At 42.0% G+C, this 25,398-nt stretch overlaps 1 protein-coding gene and 1 long non-coding RNA gene across 15 annotated transcripts in view; one reads left to right on the top strand and one right to left on the bottom strand.

Moving 5' to 3' along the window:
- The window catches only part of KIF20B (kinesin family member 20B), a 92,442-nt gene that overhangs the window by 51,102 nt on the left and 15,942 nt on the right, over nucleotides 1-25,398 (top strand). For all 11 annotated transcript variants that reach the window (XR_008318596.1, XR_008318595.1, XM_053305166.1 and 8 more), the window contains 9 exons: nucleotides 1,295-2,417; nucleotides 5,349-5,487; nucleotides 6,769-6,891; nucleotides 8,970-9,027; nucleotides 10,296-10,421; nucleotides 10,699-10,838; nucleotides 15,183-15,338; nucleotides 16,757-16,924; nucleotides 18,870-19,010. Coding sequence is in view for 9 of the 11 variants with exons in the window: in XM_053305166.1 (XP_053161141.1) it covers nucleotides 1,295-2,417; nucleotides 5,349-5,487; nucleotides 6,769-6,891; nucleotides 8,970-9,027; nucleotides 10,296-10,421; nucleotides 10,699-10,838; nucleotides 15,183-15,338; nucleotides 16,757-16,924; nucleotides 18,870-19,010 (2,174 nt within the window). In the remaining 2 variants the exon portion in view is untranslated. The remainder of the gene's footprint in view (nucleotides 1-1,294; nucleotides 2,418-5,348; nucleotides 5,488-6,768; nucleotides 6,892-8,969; nucleotides 9,028-10,295; nucleotides 10,422-10,698; nucleotides 10,839-15,182; nucleotides 15,339-16,756; nucleotides 16,925-18,869; nucleotides 19,011-25,398) is intronic.
- Nucleotides 1-25,398, bottom strand: part of LOC128349171 (uncharacterized) — a 52,570-nt gene that overhangs the window by 13,012 nt on the left and 14,160 nt on the right. The window lies entirely within an intron of this gene.

Here is a 25,398-nt window from a genome sequence, read left to right on the forward strand (position 1 = left end):
TTGCAGCTAAAGCTGCTTTCATCATCTGTATGTGCTTTGCTCTGAGAAATGGCTTTTAGCAAGTATTTTGCATGTGCCAATGCATGTGGATTTTGTAGCCATCTGCTTAGATTCTTCACCTGCTCCTTAACACATTGCACATTTCAAACATCTTATTAAGCATAATTTATCTTAATGTTTGGAAAATGCAAAGCCTTTAAAAAATCCATTTAAAATGGAAGAGAGGTTGTCTTGGCCTCTACTTTCTCGAATGTTCCTTTGCAGTCTTTGTTTTCCAGGAAAGGAATATTCTTCTGACATGAGTTGCCGTAAAGACTGGTGATGAAAAGCTGTGTGGAATATTAGTTTCTTTGGAAGCATCTGCTGTCCAGTGTTCTCTATAAATTTTTCATCTTTGTGCAGAATTAGTTTTGTTCTGAGCAGCAGTATCAAGCAGTGTGTGCGCATGTGCATTCAGAGTGGGGCCTTCCTGATTCAACCTGAGCAGATACTAAAATTAACTGAGTGGACATCAAAATATGTGTCTGCGTGCACCCCTTAGAGGGAACATTGCTGTCTTTATCTAAAAATCTAAACCAGCAGTGCTAGATCTTGCTGACCTATCAGCAACTGGAGGAACTCCATATGTTCCTCAGACCTGGAAGATGCATTCTTGCGTCTAGAGAAAAAATCAAGATGATAGACAAAGATTGCACTGTGCAAATGTCTTAGAGGCTTTTCTTGGGACTAGATACTACTTGCTGCTTATAGATCCTCAGTAGCTTTAAGGCTGTAAAGCTGCTATTCCTAGAAATTAAAGCTTTTTTAGGTTGAAACTAATGCCTGCCTAGGAAAGGGTTAGCTCAGTCTGGCAAAAGGAAAAAGGTAAGACTTGCCAGTAGGGAATACTAACTTAGAGGAATTATTCAGAAATATTTTCTTCCATCTCACTAAAGGCTATTGACTCTGCTTTAGTTTTTCGGTCATTAAGAGAAATCTTGCCACCGATGAACTGCCAGTATGTTGTTCACTTGAAGCAAACGTCCTAGGGTTGCCAGGCCTCGATTAATGATGGTGCCCATATATTTTAGACATTTCCAGGACAATTGATTTATGTTACCCTTAACCTGAACAAAAATGAAACTGAATGTAAAAAATAGTGCCCAGGGGTGTGAAAGCATATATCCTTTTTGGAATGAAGGTGGTGTTCTCAACTACCTCATTGTCCACAAATCTTTTCAAAAAATTGTTGCTTGGTACAAGTATTAACCTATGATTGAATAAATGTAACAACCTTTTTTCTTAATTTTTGTAGGGTCCAGTAACAGTTCAAAAGATGCCATCGAGACAAAGAACCTTGAAGAAATGCAGCCCCACAATTTCAAGGAAAAGGGAGAAATTGTAGCAATTGAAGAAAAGAATACACTACTAGAAATTGAGTTGGCTACACTTAGAGGACAGCTAGAAAAAGAGAAAGCTGAGAATAAGGGACTTTCTAGTGAGATAACTAGCTTGTCTCAGAAGCTTTCTTCTTCAGAAGAAAAAGCTTCTGGCTTGTGCAGGGAACCCCAACAACAGAAGGCTAATTGTGAGATGATGTCTGAATTAGTTGAACTGAAAGATGTAAATAAGCAACAAGAAGAGAAGATTCAGCTGCTCCTTAAAGAAATGGCGGCAGCCAGCCAAATGCTTGCAGACAAAAAATCTAAGATAAAAGCAGTTGAGGTAAAAATAGGTGAGCTAAGCAGGTTAGGTTCACAGTGCCCTAGTGCAGATATTGACTTGGCAAATGGAAAGGAAGTGGTAGAGCTTCCAAAAGAGAGGCATGAACAAGTGCTTGTTAAACCTGGTCGAAAGAGTTCATTTCACTGTAGTGTTGAAAGTATCTGTGAACTGACCAAGCAAATAATTCATCAGTCTGCTCAAAAGAGTAGTCAAATTCAAGACGTCTACCAACAAGTTGAGCAATGGCAGAAGAGGGCATTAAATGCTGAAAACGAGAAGTGTCAGTTAACCGTAAAGTTGAGTGAAACTGTCAATCGGGTGGAAATATCCTTACAGGAAAAGAAACATCTCCTTAATCAGTTAAGGGACCTTCAACAGGAAAATGCTCTTTCTTCTGAAAAATATAGGGAAGAGGAGAATAAAGCACTTGGCTATTTGGAGAAAATAAAAGAAATGGATGGCCTCTTGGAAGAGTGTAGGGTGAAAGAAGCCAATATGGCCTGCTTAGAACAAGCACTTAAAGACAAAGAGTCTGCCATGTTAGTAATGGAAAAGGAACTAAAAGACATGCAGCAGAAGCTTGACGTTTCACAATCAAACATTAAAAAGTTAAGTGATCAGGAATTGCAACTGAAGGAGCAAGTTCTAGAGCTGAGGAATAACTCAAGAACTATTGGACTTCAGGAAAAGAGTAGAGAACAAGCTCTGGAACAGTAAGTAACCCCACTTTCCCACCTGCATTATACAGACATGAGCATAAATCTAAGGTGAGATTAGATTTCTGTGGCTGGCATCCTGATTAAGGAAGTACATTTCTAAGAAGGCTCTGTGGGGATGCACCAGGAGCAACTGTCCCCAGTTCTCCCATGCACCTACTGTTGTGCCAGTGGACGAAGACTTGCAAGTGCTGCTTGCACTCTGTAAGATCAGAAACGGATCACCAAAGGCCAGTGACATGCTTCTGATCTTGCAAAGCGCTTCCCGAGTCTGAGTGGTGCTTGGAAGTCTTAGTCCTCTGGTGCAACAGTAAGCACCCATGAAGAGCTGCGTGCAGGTTCTTCGCACAGCCTCCTTACACATGTGTGTTGTTAGTCAAGATGTCAGCTTGTTTTTCTTGCTCTTCTTCAAAGGAACCCAGAATGGCTGTCGGAAGGTTCCTAACTAACTTACATCCAGCAGTGTTGCCTGTCAGTAGCTGAACTGCATCCTGAATCAAGAGTGACTCACTTGCTGTCTTATTGCTAACTTGTGTGGTGTTTGCTGCCTCCTGTTGCTTCTGTGTAGAGGGCAACTAAGGTATCTAAGAAGAATAATTTGGGCCATTATGTGAGCCCTTTAAAGTTATTAGCTTGCAGCTTTTGTGATCAGCCCAATTCAAGTCAATGGGCAATTGACAGAGTACTGAAAGCTCAGGTGTTAAGGCTGCAATCCTATCCCCATTTACTTGGGACTGTGCCCCAATTGGACTTGCTTCTGATTTAACCATGCTTGGAATCGGACAGCATGTTTATTAGCCTACTTTCCTGAACGCTTATGAGATCATCCGGCATTCTGTGTCTCCCCCACCCCCATCAACTTTGCAACTCCTGGACCAATATAAACCAAATTGGGTATAGTTGTAGGGACACACGAGGACACTTCAAGGGCATAGTTTGTGATGATGTCATCTACCCCAATCCAAGATGGTGATTGTGTGAACATCTGAGGTACAAGTGCACTAACTTGATGCCTGTCTAACCAATTTGAACCAAATTGGGTACAGTTGTAGTGAGTGCCACACAGGGACACCTTAGTGGTGTAGTTTGTAATGTAGTCATCCACCCCAATCCAGGATAACACACAAACACTTGAGGTGCAAGAGATCTAACTTATGGACGTTGATTTGAACCAAATTTAGTCCAGTTGTAGAGACTGTGAAAGGAAAGTAGGCTGATTTGTTCTTACTAGAACAACTTGTTAAGGTTCTTGGAGTAAGACTTCAAAAGTAGATTTATCCTTTTTGCCTTGAGTTCTGCATTGGGTATTGATTGTTTTCTACTCTCTAAAGTCCATTGAATGTAACTACTTGAGTAGATGATAATGGAACAGGACTGGAGTACACTGCATGAAGATCTCATGAACTTTAGAGCAGAATCCAATCCAATTGCTGCTGAAGTTAGTGGACAGTTTGCCATGGTCCTTATTGAGTGGGTGCATTTCTGCAAAGCTGCTTGCAGTGACCTGATGATATTGTGGCTAGATTCTGGTTTTGGGTATATGAATACTAGAGCCTCCAAGAGCTCTGCAGATAGCTTGTAAAATCTGTTCTTCTAATGCCCTTGATATGCTGCTCTTGCACCTTCTCATTTGAAAGTTTTGTCTAGCTTCCTGCAGCCGCCTCAGTGGGCCTCCTATTGGCTCAGAATTCCAACATGTCGCATATTAATGTCCCCTGGAGTTGGCCACAAAGCCAATAGAGGAATACCAGAAAAGAGTCAAATTGCATCTGAACCCCAAACCAACTGAGATGTTTTCCAGTGAACCAGAAATGAATCTTAGCCAAATATTTCTTGGTTGCCTTGAGCCTGAACCAGAATGGAACAAACTAAACTCATAAAAATGTAAACTGGTTCATAAATAGTTCAATAATGAGGCCTTTAGGTTCTTTTGAGGAGCAGTGATAGCTTCTCTCTGCTTCAATTATTTTTAGAGTAACTATACTTCCCAGTTTGTCTGAAGAGAAGAGAAGCAGCACCAGATTGGTATCAAGGTCTAGGAATGCCTGATGGTGCTCCTGGTATTAGTGTTGCTACCTACAGGCTATTGTCCAGCAACAAGGCCTCACTGTGGATGGTTCTTAACTTAACTTGATGTTGGAAGCTTCTTGTGTTTTCCTGGCACTGTATTTCCTCCTTGCTGTCATACCAATGCTAGCTGGACAAAGAAGCACCTTCTAAAGTGGTGGTTCTCCTATATTTAGCAGGGGCCAGAGCAACTGGCCTTGTAGTGTCCCCCTGGTGATTATCGCTGGTGTCTGCCTCGTGTTGCTTTTTAGATTGTGAGCCCTTTTGGGACAGGGAACCATTTTCTTATCTTCATTTTCTTATGTAAATTGCCTTGAGAACTAACTAACTCTGTCTCTCGAAGTGTGGAGTTTCCCTGGCTTTTTTTGGTAAACACCTTTTTAAAAATTGGGGGGGGGATCTAAACTAATACCTATTTTTTTTTCCTCAACTGAAAGAATTAATAGCGCATTCTGCATGAAATTTTTCTAAGGGATTCAAAATGTCTGAACCAGTTGCCAGATGACTTTAAAATTATAGTCTGAACTATAACTGAATTAAAGAGTTAAATACTGATGAATAAGAATGAAACCCAAAACTTGAATGGTTTGATTTCCAAAACACCAGGAAGCCATTTTGGCCAGGAGTTAGTTGTTTCATACATGCTTGGCAAAAAATGAATTATATTGAAGGGCAAATGCTATAGAGATTTCAGCAGAACACTTTGGCAGAATTATGCAAGAAAAATATGCAATGGCAAGTAGCAATAGAAAAACTTAAGAGCCTTGATTATGTTTGGTTTGCTAAAATGGTTCTGAGGCTTGGTGAAATATTTCTTATGGGTCCCACCACCCCTCCCCTGGCCCCTTCTTCTCTCTTCAGCTTAAATAAAGAGCTCTTGGAGAGCACTTCTCTTTCCTCCCGTCTGCAAATCGAAATACAGCAAAAAGATGAAGAATATGCTGATCTGAAAGAGAAGCTGGCTGATGCCAAAAAACAAATTGATCAAGTCCAGAAACAGGTTTGTTAGAGAAGTAACTTGGGTGCAGTTCCTCTCTTCTCACTTTCCCCATTTGGGAAATCACTGCTGGAGATGGGATATGAAATGACTATGGACTAGTGTTAAAGCACACCAGTGACACAGCTGAACAGGTCAGCCTCCCTACAACCCTAACTTAACTGGTAGCCAGATTAAGCAGTTATGTTGTTTTCCATGGGCAACTTTGTAGTTTCTTTTTATAAGGTGAGGCACAGTTGAGTTTTTAAAAAATAAAACAATTCTCATGTTTCTATGGCTTCATGTATTGTGATCCATATGATGGAATTGCCTCAACCTCATTTGGTCTTGGAGTGCTACGCTTTTAAATGTCCTTTTTCTGTCATTTTATACTCTTGTATAGAGACAAATGTTTGGCCCTTGTAAATGACAGAAGTAGATATTAGCTGATGATGCTATGAACTTAGAGGAATGGGCCTCAAGCCAGCTGTCTGAGAAGAACTGTGGCAAGATCAGCCTTGAACACCTATCCTTGTTTGCTCTGCTCTCAGATTGGTCTGGCGGGTGGGTGGTTTGCAGAGGGCTTGCTCTTTGCCCAGCAGCCACTGTTAAGGCATTGCTGAAGAAGGATGTCGGAGGATACTGGTCTACTGGTGGCGCAGTGGTAAAGAGCCCCTGGTGGCGCAGTGGTAAAACTGCCGCCCTGTAACCAGAAGGTTACAAGTTCGATCCTGACCAGGGGCTCAAGGTTGACTCAGCCTTCCATCCTTCCGAGGTCGGTAAAATGAGTACCCAGAATGTTGGGGGCAATATGCTAAATCATTGTAAACCGCTTAGAGAGCTCCGGCTATAGAGCGGTATATAAATGTAAGTGCTATTGCTATTGCTATTGCTATTACTGGCATGGCCCTTCATAGTGTACATTGGGGTAGGATTAAGGGGTGCATTTGTTGTTTTGTTCACATCTTGTAAAAGCATACTGTTTAACTAAACTTCATTAAAACATGTTTTGAAAGCCATCTTGAAAACCTTAATGGTGGAAAGGCAGGATATATAAATAAAAGACTGTGACTTAAGTCCAGATTTGCTGAAGTCTTGGCCAACCAGATGTGTTCTGTAAGTGCCTGATCAAGCTGCGTTCTCCTCAGCACTCCAAATTGCAACCTGAATTAGCTGAACAGGAGTCATGAGAGAGTTTTCAGACATGAAATGTGTTGTTTCAGTTCTTCGGAAGAAACCACAACTGAGCTTTATAAGGCTTTGCTTTGTATTTGGCCAATTCTGTGTGATGTTTCTCTCTTTTAGGTTTGCACGATGCGTACTGAAGAGAAAACACTGAGGAATAAAGTTGGTGAACTTGAAAAGGTTAAAAATCAGCTCACTGAGGAGCTAGATATCAAACAGAGAACAATTCAGCAATTTAACAAGGTATTCTTTCTTTTTAAAAAACAGGTTTTTGATTGGAGCTTCTTTCATATGATATGCAGGAAAATAAGCTGACTTAAAAAACCCACACCCCCAGAGCTGCTGTAGCATAGTGCTTTAGAACAGACAAGCAGAATGCTGTTTGTGATCTCTTGTTGGCTCCTGAGATGATTCAAGACAATTCTGCCTCCCAGAACTGATTGTCTGTCCATCCACCTGCCTGCCTATCCACTGTGTACTTACTGCAGCAATCCAGCTATGGGCCTGACCAGTCATTCTCGTCCCCCTCCAGTCTCAGTTGGCACACATGTGCACTGGAACAGTGCAAGAAGAGGAGCAGAGCCCTCCTAGCCAGCAAGCCCAGCACCAACTCTACAGTCAGGCTCACCTGAGCATCCCCCATGTCGACCAGTTCACCTCAGTTTTCCTCCCCTTAACCAGCAACACCTTGAACCCAATTACATTAAATCAAGATTTTATGAGTGCATAGTTAAATGGGATTGCTTTAGAGCAGCAATTTATTGTAGCTGGGCATGATGGGAGTTGTAGTTCAGAAATATCTGGAGGCTCCTAGGTTGGGAAACACTGCTTTAGAGTTGTGGTGGGATTGCGCACAATAAGGAAAATGAGGAAAGAAGCAAAAATGCACACAGAATCATGAAAGAAAAATACAACCAATAACTGAAGCATTGTTCAGAGCATGCTGGCTGAAGGGAGTATGAATCCTTATAGCATCTCCCCTTTGGATACCAACTTGGAAAATGAGAATTAGCAATGCTTGTCTTAAGCTGGGACTCGGATATTAATAGGAGCAGAAGTGGGAGAGGACGTCCCACTTTTCCAGGGTTGGACAGGTCCTGTGTCTTGTGAAAAGGCTCCCCCATTTCTGATACAGTCGTTTCTGATGCCCCATTTCTGATGCAGTCGGGTACCTGGCCAATGTGAATTTAGGGTTTTGCCTCCAAATTTAAGGTTCCTCCTCCTAAATGGGTTTTTTGGGCTTACATGATTGAAGGTGGCTCTGGATTGAACTGGTTCTCCTTCATGAAAAAGGGATTGAAGTTATACCTTGATTACTGAATCCACGCTGTGGGGTTTTTTTTTAAAAGACAAGGGTTAGTTTTATTCAGAGCACTTGGCAGGGTGCTGAAATCCTCAACTTCCCAAGTGGTGCTCTGAAGCTAAATCTGAGGTGTAGGGTTTGTCACGGAAGAGCCACTTAGAAATCTTTTACATTGGACAAATTCTTATAGTGTTTGGTTCATAGCTGCCCTCTATGCCTCGCCTCGCTGCTCCACTGTCTGCAATATGAAGATTGTAACACTGGTCTTCCTTGCAGGGGTGCTGTAAAGGTCAATAAAGCACTTGAAACACTTTAAGCACAGTACAATAAGTAGTATTATATAAACACATTTTTTAAAAAAGTTTGTTGTCACTCCATCTGAAACTATTGTAAAGATCTCTTGTAAAGATTGTTAAGACCTATGGGTCTTAAATAAGATCAGAAATAAAATGGTCAAGAACTTCTTGTGTGCTTAAGTGAGGTGCTTGGCTCTCTGCCAGATCTGATTATCTTTTCTATGTAAACCACTGAGAACTTTCAAACTGAGAAGCAGTGTATATACATAGTAGAGAAGCTAATTTGTCGAGAATTTGTGTACATAGTAGAGAAGCTAATTTGTTGAGAATTTGTATACATAGTAGAGAAGCTAATAAACAGTCTAATATGTATGATGCTCTGCTGCTAGACACAAAGAAAAAGCTAGATGGCATATCACTACTGTGCTCTAGAAAATGCCCCTCCTTTCTCTCCAGTGGTGGTAATAGCATCCCTATAATCTGCCTTGCAGGCCCTGCTGTCTTTGGCAGCAATGTGTTGCACTTGAATCCAGTTTAAATGGGACAGTTGAACTTCTGCTGTAGAAAGGATTTTTGGCTGGATCTTGCCTTTTCATGCACATCTACTGAAGAATGACTTAATTACTCATAGTGTAATGAGGCTTCAAGCTTTTGGTCCGCTAATACAATTGGTGTTACATTCATTCATGTCGGTGTATACCCTCTCTTTGTGTCCAAATTAGGAAGAGCTCAGCAAGAAACTGAAAGATGTTTCACAGCAGTACCAGAAAGCCTGTAAAGGTATGTAATGACGAGTGTTCTCCCTCTCCTACTCCCACATCTTCTTCAAAATTTGGAACATAATACTGGACCTGCATCATGATCCGTTGATACAAATAAATATGGGTTCTGCGCCTGGACAGATCAATTTGGGCAAAATTTGTTAGCTCCTTGTGGTGCCAATAACCGCCATCTGCATGAGAATGACCTAAAGATCTGAAGTGCCCAGTACAAGCAGAGGGGTTAGTCTGGCAGCTCCAAATTGTATTGGGCCTGGTGCCCATGCACCTTTCAGCTGGTGGCAGAAAGGCAGGGTAGTGGAGATGTTAAAAAAATAATAATAACCAGCAAGGACGGCTCACCAATATGCAGAACTAAACCGGGGCATCTGTTAAAAGATCCTAGATTTCCTATAGAGGGAGATCATACATGCTGAACAGGAAACTGCCTTCTACTGAATCAGACCATTGGTGCATCTGGCTCTGTATTGTCTACACCAGGGATTCTCAATGTTGGGTCTCCAGATGTTATTGGACTTCAACTCCCATAATCCCCATCCAAAGGCCACTGGAGCTGGGGATTATGGGAGTCAAAGTCCAATAACATCTGGGGACCCAACGTTGAGGATCCCTGGTGTAGACAATACAGAGCCAGATGCACCAATGGTCTGATTCAGTAGAAGTCCAATAACATCTGGAGACCCAACGTTGAGAATCCCTGGTCTACACTGACTTGCAGTAGCTCTCCAAGTTTTCAGGTAGGAGTTTTTCTCAGAGATACCAGGGATTTAGCTGGGGCCTTATGCAAGCGAAGTGATGGTCTGCCTCTGAGCTATGGCCCTAGCAAACAGTTGAACTATCTCTTTCCAGCCTCTGCAACTAGAAAATCAAAAGGCGCTTCAAGGAGACGTTAACCATTGTGAAACTGAAAGTGCTTTAAGGGAATTATTAGATATTTGTGGAAATAGAAGAGTGAGACATGAACCACTTTGACAGAAGTCTATAAATTATTGGTGAACTGCTATAAATACAAGAATTGATCATTTCCTCCCCTGTAATGTAGAATTTAAAATGAGGTATAAATGAGAGCAGGGATAATAGTGGGGGGCCACTATCATATTGCTTATTGGATGTCTGCATTTTCTACTTTGCTTTATCTATGGCATGAAATGGGGCAAAGGAGGTAGCTTTCAAAGCAAATTCAGATGGTAGTCTCTCACAAAACAACAAAACCCCTCCCTTGAGGCAGCAAAAGAGAAGATACTACTGGGGAATGTTTTAAACTTTTAGATCTATCTTCCAAAGAGAAAATAATTGAAGATATGAAACTGACTTTGGAGGAGCAAGAACAGACTCAGCTGGAACAGGATCAAGCACTTGAGGCCAAGATAGAAGAGTGTAAAGGTTTTGTGGAAGGTAAATGAGGAAGAATGACACACTTCCTACCTCCTATTTCTTTGGCATATTAAACTAACAGAACTCCTCATCAATTTGATTGGTGTAACTTGTATTTTTATAAAAAAACAAACCACCACCTTTTGAAATCCTTCAAAGATCTTGTCAGTATCTCTGGTCCAGTGATTGAATTCCTCTTGTGTTTGTGTTGGCTGACACAATAACCATGAGTAATTTCTAATAATGAAGTTCTGTGCAGTGTCTTGAACTCCCTATTACCTCACTCCCCACAAAACAGAACTGGAAGAATGGAAAAAGGGATACCATGAGCTAGAGAAGCAGATCAGTAGTTTGGGACAACAAAATGTTGATGCAGAATGTGAAGGAGGTGAAGAACTGGCTAGAGAAGAACTGAGGAGATTGAAAGACAAACTGAAGGTAATGCAAGGCCTCCTGCCATGCGTTTTTCTAAAGCCTGTAGCCCTGCTCAGGCATCATCCTACTCTTGGTCTCGGTACCACTCCACAGTACATCATCCATGCAAAAGTATACAGTGTACTGTGCTTGATTGGCCAGCAAACTCGCCTGACCTTACCCCATAGAGAATCTATGGGGCATTGCCAAGAGAAGGATGAGAGACATGAGACCAAACAATGCAGAATTGCTGAAGGCCGCTAATGAAGCATCCTGGTCTTCCATAATACCTCATCAGTGCCACAGGCTGATAGCATCCATGCCACGCCGCACTGAGGCAGTAATTGCTGCAAAAGGGGCCCAAACCAAGTACTGAATACATATGCATGCTTATACTTTTCAGAGGTCCGATATTGTTCTATTCTTCAATCCTTGTCTTCCTGGTTCCATGTAATATTCTAATTTTCTGAGATTGTGGATTTGGGGTTTTCATGAGCTGTACGCCATGATCATCACAATTATAACAAATTAAGGCTTGACTTATCTCGCTTTGCATGTAATGCGTCTGTCTCATATATCAGTTTCACCTTTTAATTTGCATTACTGAAATTAATGGACTTTTGCACGATATTCTAATTTTCCGAGTTTCACCTGTATTTCTTTTTCTTCTGTTCTGCTATCCCCTGGTATTGCTATGTCGATTATTTTGACTTGTTTTTCTTTCTTCTCGACTACAGTGATATCTGGTGTATTGTGTGGCAGATGTTTGTCTGTTTGTAGTCGGAAGTCCCATAATATTTTTACATCTTCATTTTCTACCACTTTTTCAATTTTATGGTCCCACCAATTCTTGGCTACAGGTAGCTTGTATTTTTTGCAGATGTTCCAGTGTATCATCCCTGCTACCTTGTCATGCCTTGTTTGTAGTCAGTCTGTGCGATCTTCTTACAACAGCTGATCAGGTGGTCCACTGTTTCATCTGCTTCTTTACAAAGGCGGCACTTGCTGTTTGTTGTGGATTTTTCGACTTTTGCTCTTATTGCATTTGTTCTTAGTGCCTGTTCTTGTGCAGCCAGTATTAAACCCTCTGTTTCTTTCTTCAAGTTGCCATTCTTAAGCCATTGCCAGGTCTTGGTGATGTCTGATTTTCCACTTATATTGTGCAAATATTGACCATGCAGGGGCTTATTTTTCCATTTTTCTGCTCGGTTCTTGACTTGTTCTTTCTTGTAGGCCTGTTGTGTTTCATTGGTGTTGAATAGTTTCGCGTTCTTGACCATTTGAAGTGCATCTTCTTCACTGTCCCTTATATATTCTTCAAGGCCTCTTTTCTCCTCCTCTACTGTTTGATGGACTTGCAGCATTCCTCTTCCACCTAAGCTGCGAGGGAGGTAGAGCCTATCTACATCACTGCGGGGGTGCAGAGCATGATTGATGGTCATGATTTTCCTGGTCTTACGATCTAGCATCTCTAGCTCTGCCTGGGTCTAGTCTATTATTCCTGCAGTGTATCTGATAACAGGTATAGCCCAGGTGTTTATGGCTTGTATGATGTTCCCACCATTGAGCTTGGACTTGAGGATTTTTCTGACTTTCCTGATGTATTCACTTCCAATTTTTCTTTTAACTTCAGTGTGTGCAATGTTATCAGCCTGGAGAATGGCCAAGTATTTGTAAGGTTCTTTCTCTTCCAGGTTTTTGATCTTGCTTCCATTGGGCAGTTCTATTCCTTCTGTTTTTCTTATTTTCCCTCTGTTCATTATTAATGCAGCACACTTGTCTAGTCCAAACTCCACTGCTATATCGCTACTGAATATACGGACAGTGTTTAGCAGTGATTCGATTTCTGACTGGGACTTTCCATACAACTTCAGATCGTCCATGTACAGCAGATGGTTGATTTTACTGGATCTTTTAGATGTTTGGTATCCGAGGCTTGTTTTGTTTAGTATTTGTGAAAGTGGGGTCATGGCGATTACAAACAATAGAGGGGATAGTGAGTCCCCTTGGAAAATGCCTCTTCTAATGCTAACCTGTCCAAGTGTCTCGCCGTTGATTGTTAACTGTGTACTCCACATGCTCATTGCTTTTTAAATAAATATCTGAATGTTTTTGCTGACACCAGTTGTTTCTAAACATTTTAGTATCCATGTGTGAGGCAATGAATCGAAAGCTTTCTTGTAGTCAATCCATGCAACACTTAGATTTGTTTTTCTTCTCTTGCAGTTTTTAAAAATCATTTTGTCAATCAGCAGCTGGTCTTTTGTGCCTCTGGTTGTTCGGGCAATTTCCTTTCTGTTCAACTGGAAGCTGTTTGTTAGTTAATAAGTGTTGCATCACTTCATCTGCTATTATTCCAGTTAATAATTTGAACATGGTTGGCAGGCAGGTTATTGATCTATAATTACTTGGAACTGCACCTTTTGCTGGGTCTTTCATGATGAGATGAGTTTTCCCAGTTGTTAGCCATTGTTCCATATCACCGCCTTTCATAATGTGATTGAACTGTTTTGATAGTTGTTTATGAAGGCTAGTTAAGTGTTTAAGCCAGAAGCCATGCAGTTCATCGTCGCCTGGCGCAGTCCAATTTTTAATTTTCTTTGCTCTTTCACTTATTAATTCTGGTGTTATTATTAGATCTTGCATTTGTTGGTTACATTTTTTGACCTCTTTCATCCAGCCTGCTTTTTTATTATAATCTATTGGATTGTCCCATAATTTCCGCCAGAATTGCACTGTTTCTTCTTTATTTGATGTTTCTATGTTTCTTGCAGTTTCTCCTTCTATGCTTTGGTAGAAATGTCTCTGATTCGACTGGAATTGGAGATTCTGCCTGTGTTGTTGTTGTTGTTGTTGTTGTTTTACATTTATATCCCGCTCTTCCTCCAAGGAGCCCAGAGCAATGTACTACATACTTGAGTTTCTCTTTCACAACAACCCTGTGAAGTAGGTTAGGCTGAGAGAGAAGTGACTGGCCCAGAGTCACCCAGCTAGTATCATGGCTCAATGGGGATTTGAACTCAGGTCTCTCCGGTCCTAGTCCAGCACTCTCGCCACTACACCACACTGGCTCTTTGACGGTCAACTAAGTAAATTGGAACATCTAGGACGAAGTGATTGAAATAGTTCAAGTTATTAACACTCTTTTCTGTGCATGAGTGCTTCTTTACTTAAACTTGCCTTAACATATGGGCTGTATGTGCCATCTTGGAGTAGTGCATGCATTATATGTAGGACTAGATGTTCCTCTTTTTTACTTTGTATTTGCTTGGTGCACTGATGCTACTGTGAGCAAACTCCTAGCTGCTCCATCTGGATGCAGGATCCTGACCCCAGTCATGCATTGGCCTTCTCTCGATTGGCTTTTTCTCTATGAACTGTGAACTACAATGGCACCTGGCCTGAACCCAGTGCCATCTAAGGGGTGTGTAAGAACAACTAGAAAAAGGCTTATTGTGTTGATACATGTAGTGTTGATCCTGGCCAGCTTTTGAATGGGGCTTTAGTTACTTGTACTCCAGTCCTGGAATAGAGGAGGGGCTAACAAACAGCTGGCAGCAAGAACACTGAAAAGCAGTCTGCACTTGCCTCTCTGTATATAATATCTATTTCATTAAACTATTAATATTTCTGATTCCACTCCACTGCCTTTTTGTTGCATCCCACAACTCTTTCCCTTGGATTTTACAGTACCCAAAGTAAGATCACATCTAACAGCAAAACACAATAGAAATGTGGTTTCTAGATGCTATATCTCTGATCTTGTAGTTACCATGGCTGATCATCACTGACTGGACTCTGCTGTTCATGAGGCAGCTGCTAAAGCACCTGAATGTGAATAAGCGACCATGGCTTATTGGCTCTCTCACTTGGCTGGAGGATCTCCATTATCAGATCCTCTTACCAAACTGGTTAGCTGGCTGCATCTCTCCAAAGCAAAACATGCATCTCTGCCCTCTTGAAGGAGGACGAGAGGTGAGGATTGCCTCACGTCTATGAAGATGGGCTGGCGGGAAAACTTATTGCAGAAGAGAAGCTAGATTAATCCAGTAACTGGTGACATGGGATGAATCTCCAGCCACAGTGGATAATGAGAATTGTAATCCGATATCTGTAGCACGGCTGAAGGTACAGCCCTGGTTTAGGATGTCAGCCAGTATCTGTAAAGGTTTTTTTTTTTTTTTTTTAAAGGTACTTGATCAACAAATAACTAACTAGTGAATGTTTAATGTCTCCTTGATAGACAGGCAGTCTTCTATAGAAAAGAAAAATATGTTCTTTGTATGACGATTTAGAATTTAACCTTTTGGGGAGCCTTTCCAATTCCCTAAGAAGAGCTGGGCTCACTTTTGATTAATTTTGAAACAGGAATGTGAAGAACAACACGTAATAAATCACAAAAAGTGGTTGGCAGAAAAAATGACCCTCTTAACTCAGGCAAAAGAAGCAGAGACTTGCCGTAACAGAGAAATGAAACGGTTTGCAGGAGATAGAGAGCAACATACCAAGCAGCTAGCGGAAGCAGTAAGTAGTAAACAGAAAACTTTAATTTGCATAGCAGAATAAAGGTTATAAATATTGAAAAATCTGCAAAACAAAAGTAGGCTCTTGAAGTGTTCTAGAAGTAGATTACATAAATCAAGTCGTGTATATCCAGCTCATTCTTGCTAGATTTTCATAGTGCAAAATGACCTCATTTCCCAATGTCATGGTAATGAGATTATTACTCTTCTTTATGATATTTCTATTGTGTCCTTTTTGCAAGGAGCTCATGGTGGTGACAATGGGCATTTTATCCTATTTCCTTGTGACTGGGTCACAAGGTCACCCGGTGGACTTTGAAACCAGGTTTTCCTGGCCCCAGCCCAAACCTTTGATCAGTCTGGAACATCAGGATTGCAAACTATAATGCTTTCAGTGTGAGGTTGTCCTTGAAGGTGGTGCAGAAATTTCATGTGGTCCAAATGTAGCACCACTATTAGTCAGAGCTGGCCACTTGGGCTCACACCTGTACCAGGAGAACATCATTACAGTGATGGTTACAGATTAGTTTTAGGGTGAAATCCAAGTTGCTGGTGATGTCAATGATGAATATTTATATACTGCTTTTCAATAAAAGCCCCCAAAGTGGTTTACATAGAGAAATAAAAATGGATCCCTGTCCCCAAAGGGCTCACAATCTAAAAAGAAACATCCACTGGAGGGATGCTGTGCTGGATAGGGCCAGTTCTCCCCATAAGAGGGACCAGAATATCTTAGAATGGCTCCTTGCCTATGAACTTCCAATGACTCTTAATTTGAAAGAACCAAGTAATGTGCTCAGTTGTAAATTGGAACACATGTTACTGCTTTTCTGCTGAAGTGCACAAAGTGGTGGGGTTCAACTGAAGCAAATAAGATCCCATATTGAGAGCATTTCTGTCCTTGTGGAACTACTGCTGTAGAGAATATTGGTCATGTGTTACTGCACTGTAGCTTTTATCAAGATTTAAGAGTTTTTAATCCTCCCATTTTAAAATAAAATAGCATGCCAGGTGGTGAGGATGCATTATATGTTACATATGTATCTGATCTGGGATTTAAGGTGACATATAATGTGGCCAAGTTCTGTATTGCTGCAATGCAGATTTGCCAACAAATTTTGATTATCTAGCTAATAGAGTGAGATTAAGATAAATTTTAACTGCTTTTTATTTGGTACTTTAAGTAATAACACCTGTACATTGTTTCATAGTACTGTTACTGTTTTGAATGGTATACTATATCGTATTGCTGTACTGGACACGGGCTATAAAAGTATTCATTCTAACTGAAGCAAAAAGAAATGATGTGGACATAATTTACCGTGTAGTAAAAACAAAAAGCATATAGTTTGGGACAATTCATATCTAAGGTGACTTGGCAGGGTTTTTTGAATTCATAATTCCTTGTCTTCTCCTCAGGAAAAACTTGTGACAGAAAAAGAAAACAATCTTAAAAAATGGCGCTCTGAGAGAGATCAGCTAGTAGCAGCCTTGGAAGTTCAGCTTAGTTCTCTGCTTTCTAGCAATGCACAAAAAGACAAAGAGATAGAAGAACTTAAAAAGTCTGCAAAGAAGGCTTCTGGAAATGTTTGTATAATCCATTTTCTTCCTTTTTTTTGTTTGTTGCTGCCTTTTGCTATCTAAGTCTCACCCAGAACTATTCCATTTTTACTTTATTATAAATGCAATATCTAGTGAAAGTGTTTTTTAAGGTAGCTATGTGTTTTTTTTAATACAGATAAATAAAATTTGTCCAAGCAAGCAGTGGTCTCTAATTTTTCTCATCTGTATGCAGAATGAGTTTTGTTCTGGGTGGCAGTATCAAGGCAGTGTGTGCGCAGATGCATTCAGAGTGGGACCCTCCTGATCCAACCTGAACAGGATCTAAAATTAACTGAGTGGACATCCAAAAACTTGTGAGGAGGCACCTGTGCACACACCTTAGGGAACAGTGCAAGCAAGTTACCAGTAGGACCTGGTTCACAAATGCATGCACATTACTTGACTGCATGTGAAATGATATGAAAATGCTGTCTGTTGTGTGGCATATTTTATGGCCTGTTTACACATGCAGATGATCACTTCATGAGGTCAGTAGACAAATGATGAGTCAATCCTGGCAGTAGGATGCATCCTGTCACCTGGTCAAACAGGCACTCAAGCATCTAGTAAAAAACAGACATTTGTCTTGTTTTTTCATATGCATTTATTTGTATCCCACCTTTTCCTGTTAAAAACAGGTACAAGGTAGCTCCCTCAAGACCAGAAAGTATAAGTGGTGATAGACAGTACTAGGAATGTGCATGAAACTGATTTTGTATTCTTTCAAGCTCAAAATGCAAACAGCTGAAATGTTTCTGCAGTGACAAAACAAACTCAAAATGTTTTGATTGTTCTTGGCCATAGGGAAACACGAAACACCCTATTGTTCCCTATGGGTGGCCACCCAGACCAAAGTGGATTGGGTGGTAGGGTATGATGGGTGCTACCTACTACCCACCCACCCACTCCAACCCACCAAAGAAATGGGCATATGGGTTACTTTAAACACATCTTTAACCTTCCCTCAACTAAAAAGGTGCCCCAATTAGAGAGATTGTAGATGCAAATATTTTATTAAAACTGCAGGTGGTAAGCACTTTTTAAAGAGGCAATCTCCCTTCTTTCTCACACAGGCAGAAATGTCTCTTCAAGGATTGAGCCTGTGATACAAAGAAATTATGCTATTTTTTTTTTACAAAGCAAAGTATGCTTTCTGTCTTACAATTACTTCTCTATACTAATTTAATCGTTCTCCTAAAACTCAATTGACTATAAAAAACTTTAGTTATTTGTATGAGTTTTAGTAGATTAATTTATTCAGTTTGCATAGATTGGCTGACAGTCAGACTAACCCTCCTCTTTAACATGTCAAGGTTTGCTGTTGTGTGAAAAGGGAGGGGCATTTTCCTTTGTAGCCATCTGTACCTCCTGAAATGGTTGTTTAAGCATCGCATGACCCTCGGGCACATAATCTGGAGAATAACCGGCAGTTTAAAAGGGGAGGGGGCATAAGCTGAAAATCATGGCCAATGGAAAACCCTGGTGTGTTGGCAGTCTGAATGTGGGTCACTAAGAATAGTTCTGAAATGGCAGGTGTGCTCTTAAATGTATGTGCACATCATAGCAGGCATGATCTATGAAGAACCATTCCCTTCTATATGATAGGAAAGCATTAAAGATCATGTGGCAGCCTTAATTATTGTGTTTTTGTGGCTGTTCACAAATCTTTTTTTTTAAGATGCAAAGGGAGAAGTTGTGTAGCTTTCTTACTGTCTTCAGTGTCTTAACCTTTTAAGCATTTAATCAGAGTATCTTGCCCCACAACCTTCATACTGAAGATCTCCTTGAGTTCTTTATTAGCGGTATTTCTGTTCTGTAACACACCAATGCACTGTAATGTGATGCATCTTAAACTTGTGTTTTACCAATCCTTTCAGAATTTGTATTGCTAAACATTGTGTACTGCTTTTCTTTTCTCTTTTCAAAAAAGGGTTGTGAAACCATAGAGGAACTTGGACAGTCTGCTGAGAGGGATTATGTAGAACTAAAACAGATTGGTTGTGAGAATTCCAAACCTATAATACCGCCCATGCTAAAAGCAACAGAAGAAGCAGAAGGTCTTGATAAACAGGTAGCCTTCATTATCTTAGAAACTGTATGTCTTGTTGTTTAGAGTAGTACTGCCCACTTCATAGCTTATGACACTTCCAAATACTAACATCTATTTGATTTAAGTAGTCCAAAGATACAATGGAATTTCTTTTTATTATTTATAAACTCTTCTACAAACATCAAGGATACAAAGACACTTTCTTTTTGGCCATCCAACTTTCATTCTGATCTTGTGAAATATCTGGGTAGAATCTGTTCTTTGCCGGAAGTAGTCTTGCTTGTGAAACGGATAGAAGTAATTTCCCTCAACTTCAGAACCCTTTAGAGATGCTGTAGTATTCATAGAGAAACGGCTTTCATTCTCTGAATGTACAGTCTCTCCATCAGGTTCTTTGCCTACTCCTCTTAATCTACCATTAGTGCAATTCACACAGTGGCGTTTTCTAGGCTTAGGGGAGAAGAGACCTCTTACATAGCAACTATACTATAAGTACTTCATGTTCCAGTTGATAGAGCAGGTACAGGAGATCCTGTACTTTTCTCATAGCTTTCTTGCAGTTGTCCACTTTTGTGTATCCAAAAGTGAAGTACAGGCAGATGGGAACAGCTGCAAGAGGGCTCTATTAGAAAGTGCAGGAGACAGAAGTAGGGAAGATGGAGTTGGGAAAGTTCCATTGCATTAGCTCAGAGGTTCCCAACCAGTGGTACTTCAGATGTTAATGAACGACAACCCCCATCATCCCCAGCCACAATAAAGTGTAGCTGGCATGATGGGAGTTGTAGTTTATCAACATCTGGAATACCACCTGTTGGGAATGCTTGCATTAGCAGAACTCTGCCTGCAGGCCTTTAGATATGACATGGTATTTTCTGTAGAATTCCTTCCAACCTTAAAAGTGCAGTGCAGAGGGGTTGGTTGGTTGGGGGTGGGTTCTGCTTGCTAGCAAGAGTTCTCAAAGCAGTTTACATAGCTAAAGAAATGAGAAAATGGTTCCCTGTTTCAAAAGGGACCATGCTGAAAAGAAACACCAGCAACAACCACCAGGTGGTTGAATGGGGCAGTTGCTCTCACCTTGCTAAATATCAGAGGCACTTTGAAAAGTGTATCTGTGCCTAGTTAGTAGGGGTTGCTTAGCAAGTACTTGGACTATAGATAGCAGTACTGATTTTAATTGGCTTAAAAGCAACCCGAACATTTGACTGCTACAGGTGCTCCTCTGTCTAAGGCTTTAACATAAGTTAAATCCCCAAACAGAAGAGCTTCTGTAACAGTTGAATGTTCTGGTTGCTCTTGCTAAGCCAATTGACTTGGATCTTTTTCTTTTCTCCTCCCACCCCTGATTTTGTTTATTTAGATAATATAAAAGAACAAAATTAAGTATGGTTACAACTCTTGAACCACAAGACAAAGCAGAAATTTTAAAAAGTAAAATGTTAAAATAAAAAAAGGACAAGCAACCAAAGAAAAAAACTGAGTTTGCATGTCTGCTGGCATAGATACAAAGATAATAGTTATAGATATATTGAATAACCTACAAATCAAACCCTGATCCCAGAAATAAATGATGACCTTGTCAGATATTAAAATAAAAGGTTTCCAGACCAACATAAATGATTCTGTTGAAATATTATTCATATAAGCAGTGACTTTTGAAATAGAAGCATAATCCCATATCTTAAGAAACCAGTCGTCTAAAGTTGGAATTGTTGAGATATGCCAGTTAGTAGCGTAAAATTGACTTGGATCTTGATAACTTCTGCAACTAGGAAGAACTTGATTTCTCATGCTTAGTAACTGTGGAAATAATTGCTTTCCTGATCTTAGTGATGCTTTCTCGGTAGCTTCTGACATATGTAGTACCCATGCATGCGGTTGGAGCTGGTACTTGCATTACACTGTGAGGAGGGCTTACTTAAAATTGCTACATACACGTATTGAAATATGGCAGCATGCAGGCTAGTTTATCATGACTAAGTTGCATTGAAATTCATGGGACTAAATTAGTAATGACTTAAGCAAGTCCCCATTAATTTCACTGGGACAGCATCCAGACTAACTAGCCATATGTCGACACATTCACTCAAGTATACACACCAGGGAGCCAGAATTGATCCCCTCTATCATGTACATGTACAGTAGGGGCAGAAGCATGTTTACTGCTATAATATCAAAAGCAACCTTACCTGGATCAGCTTAAAAGCTTCTGAACAGAACCTTTGTTCTGGTCTAGTTCTCATACACACATTAAGGGTATTCACATGCACAGCCTAACCTGGGTTAGGCTGTGCGTGTGAAGTGCTGGGAGTGAGGTTGCTCCCGGCACTGCACCTGTGCCAAGCCCCACTTTCAAACCCGGTGTTTAGCCGAAGTTAAGTGAACCCATGGTTTGCTTAACCTTAGCTAGTGATTGTCTGGGCAATCACCACTGGGTTAAACAGCTTCCCCCGGCCTACCACCATTTTTGGCAGCAAGCTGGGGAGGGAGAAGCAGCCGTGCAAGTGTAGTAGTTGCTCTCATTAGAACAGCCGCCATGCTTGTGCCCCAGGGCACTCTGGGATGTGGAAAGAGGGAAGTCATTCCACTTCCCATGTCTCCCTCCGCCACACCACTGCTTGTGTGGGTGAGTAGTGTGGTGGAGGGAAGGACGGCAGCAGCTTGTCTGCTGATCTCCTGCCTTCCCCTCAGTGCTGGGAATCCACATCACTGGGTCTGCTGTGACGTGTCATGGCTTCTACAACATGGCCGCTCACGCCTTTAGCAGCATGAGAAAGGTCTCTGTCTCTCTCTTGGAGGACTCCACCACCGCCTCTTGTTTTCCTGGCGTAGAGGTTGCCGGCAATGGATCCCACCACTAAAGCATGCCCCAAGATGACCAAAGAGGTGAGAATGTACTGCAAAGCCACCCACAAGTTGAAATCTGGTCAAATGCAGTCCCTCAGCTCCAATTCCCCAGTCATGCAGGTTCAGCAAATTCAGCCCTCAAGGCCGGAGGAAGCCCAGTGGACCACTGGTTTGGTATAGGGCCAGCAGCAACATCAGATCTCCCTCGCGCCCCCAGCAGACAAGCCAAGCGCAGCAGTCAGACAACTCTTGTCATAGTGAATGTCAGTACCTCCTCATCAGGCAATTCCCAAATGGGGGAGGGGGAGGAAGAAGAGGAGATTCCTGTCAACATCCAGACATTGCTCAGATGGCTGGTGACAGAAGAACTCTGCAAGAAGCTCACCTCTCCAGATCCCGCCAATTCCACCCCTAGCCACAAGGTCCTGCCATTTTTGCCTGGCACCCCAGATCCCGGTTCGGCAGGCAATAACAACCATAGGGAGCATTCTAGCACCAAAACATGTTCTGGCCACTCTTCCAGCAGTTCTGAATGTGGCTCTCCAGCTCATCATGAGCCACCCAACCGTCCCAAGCTGGGAATTGAACCACCCATGCTTTCACCTCACGGTTCCACTAGCCCAAAAGGGCTAATTCCCATGGAGATTCAGGACGAATTTGAAAAGAGGGACCAGTTTGATGCCTCTGTTAGATCAAGAGGAACATGAATTTTCAGAGGATGAAGCGGGACCTTTCCAGCCAATTCCTATTGCCTCTTTCTTCAGTTGGATTTTCCAGTCCTATGCATGGCATGTAAAAATCCATAAACTGGAAGAGGCTCTCCCATTTCTCCCCCTCCCTCACCCAGCAATGCTGAAGGATGCTTCCCTTAGCACAGGCACCCAAAGCAGTTATGCCATGCCCAGGGCCAGTGGTTGGAAACAGAGAGACAACACAGCATAAACTGGCTGGAACGTTGTGTGGTGTACTATGCCCTCCGGGTTTTCCTTTCAGTTATCCAGAATCAGCATGCCCCAGTTTCGATGGACAGTGCTACTGCAAAGACTCATGTCAGTTGGCAAGGGGGCACAAAGTCTGTCTCTGCCTGTCTTGAGCAAGATCAATCTATTGTCTCTAACAGTGGACCACATAAAAGGCAAGCTGAACACTGTTGCAGAATGGCTAAGTGGGTCTCTGATAAACCAAGCGGAGTGGTCCCTCAGCGCCTGGGTGTTCCATCATATTGTTCAGAGGTTCAGCATACCCATCATGAATCTATTTGCTATGCCAAGCAGCGCCAAACTACCCCAGTTCCTATCGAGATACTACAACAACAAATACTTATATACAGCTTTTCAACAAAAGTTTTCAAAGTGGTTTACATAGAGGAATAACAAACAAATAAATAAGATGGATCAAGGCCCCTGAAGGGCTCACAGTCTAGAAAGAAACATTAGATAGACACCAGCAACAGTCACTGATGGTGCTGGGGGTGGATAGGGCCAGTTACTCTCCTCCTGCTAAATAAAGAGAATCACCACATTTAAAAGAGACTACAAGACAGAAGGAGCCCAGGGCATGGATGCCCTAACAGCCCATGGCCAAAGGAGTTGGTGTATGCCTTTCCACCCACTGCAGTCATCCCTCAGACCATTCAAAAAGTTTGAATGTTAAGAGCAGAAATGGTTTTAGTCACCCCCTACTGGTCTCAGTGGCTGTGGTTTTTGGATCTGGTGGAGCTTTCCTCAGAAGTCCTCCTGGACCTGGGATTGGAACCTCTGCTTCTCCACCAAGGCCCAGTATTCTACCAGAGCCAGAGTGGATGAAGCTGTTTGCCTGGGGGTTGAGTGGAGGTCACTAGGGGCCTGCAGATTTCCCCAGGGAGTCCTGAGTATTATTCTGGCTTCCCACAGGTCCTCCACTAATAAGAAATATCAATCCACCTGGAGGACTTTTGTTAATTGGTATAAATCACAGTCAGTGTCTCCTTTGTCCGCTTCTGTGACACCTTTTGGGTTTCCTTCAGAAGGGTATAGATAATGGTTTCTGACCTAATACACTCAAATGACAGGTGGCTGCCATAGCATCAGTCTTGGGCACAAATGGTAGATTAGCATTAGCAAAGCATCCCCATGTGAAGAGATTTCTTAAAGGGTCTCTGTTTTTAATCCATCCACAGATTCCCCACTTGGGATCTGAGCATTGTTCTTTTGGCTCTCACTAAAGCTCCCTTTGAACCATTCAGGTCTGTTCCATTAAAGTTCCTTTCCTTGAAGGTCTGATCGCCATTTCTTCAGTGTGTAGGGTTCTGGACCTGGGGGCCTTTTCTATTTGCAAGGAGCTTTGTCTGATTTTCTTCTTCTTCTTGACTATGTTTTGTTAAGGATGGATCCTTCTTTTATCCTGAAGGTTAATTTTTGTGTTTCATAGGTCATAGGAACTGTGACCATTATTTTAAAAAGTCCTCCTTTGATTCCTCCAACCTATAGATAACTTTAGACCTGTCTCTAACCTTCCATTTTGGGGCAAGGGTATAGAACGTGTGGTGGCGTCCCTGCTGCACTGGGTTTTGGATGGTACAGATTATCTAGACCCTTTTCAATCTGGCTTCTGTCCTGGATATGGGACTGAAATTGCCTTGGTCGCTTTAGTGGATGACCTCTGCTGGGAGCTAGACAGAGGGAGTATGTCCCTGTTGGTTCTGCTGGGCCTCTCAGTGGTGTTCAATACCATTGACCATGGTATCCTTCTGATCTGGATAGTGATCCGTTGCTGGGAGACTGTTCAGCTCTGTGGTCATTGGGGTCCCACAGGGCTCGATTTGGTCCCCCATGTTTAACATCTACGTGAAACTGCTGGGAGAGGTCATCCAGGGATTTGGGCTGAGTTGTCAGCAGTATGACACTCAGCTCCATCTCTCTTTGTCACCTGATGCTAGGGAGGCAGTGGACGTCCTGAATTGGGTGCTAGAGGCTGTGATGATTTGGATGTTGGCTAAAAAACTGAGATTGAATCCGGGCAAGACAGAGGTACTTTTGGTCAGTAGGAGAGCCATTAGGGATGAGGAGATGCTGCCAGTTCTGGATGGGGTTGCACTCCCCTTGAAAGAGCAAGTGCACAGCTTGGGGCTACGGCTGGACCTGGCTCTGCTTTTGGAAGCTCAGGTGGAGACGGTGGCCGTGGTGCCTTTGCACAGTTTCAGCTAGTGCGCCAGCAGCATCCCTTTCTCAAGAAGGCAGATCTGACCATTGTTACCCATGCCTTGGTCATGTGACGGCTGGATTACTGTAATGTGCTCTGTGTGGGGCTGCCCTTGAAGAATATTTGGAAACTGCAGCTAGTACTAAATGCGGCACTAGAATATTATCCAGAGCTGCCTGCTGGGACCATATTAGCCCCATTTTGGCTGCCAATCTGTTTCAAGGTCCAATTCAAGGTGCTGGTTTTGATCTTTAAAGTCCTAAACCATTTGGGCCCTGGATACCTGAGGGACTGCTCCCAAGGGTTTCTGTTCGATGAGGTCATCAGGGGGCCCTGCTTGTATGCTAACAATGAGGGAGGCTTACCTGTCGTGTACATAGGACAG

Source organism: Hemicordylus capensis, chromosome 3 (genome assembly GCF_027244095.1).
Source record: "Hemicordylus capensis ecotype Gifberg chromosome 3, rHemCap1.1.pri, whole genome shotgun sequence".
Taxonomy (NCBI): Eukaryota; Metazoa; Chordata; class Lepidosauria; order Squamata; family Cordylidae; genus Hemicordylus; species Hemicordylus capensis.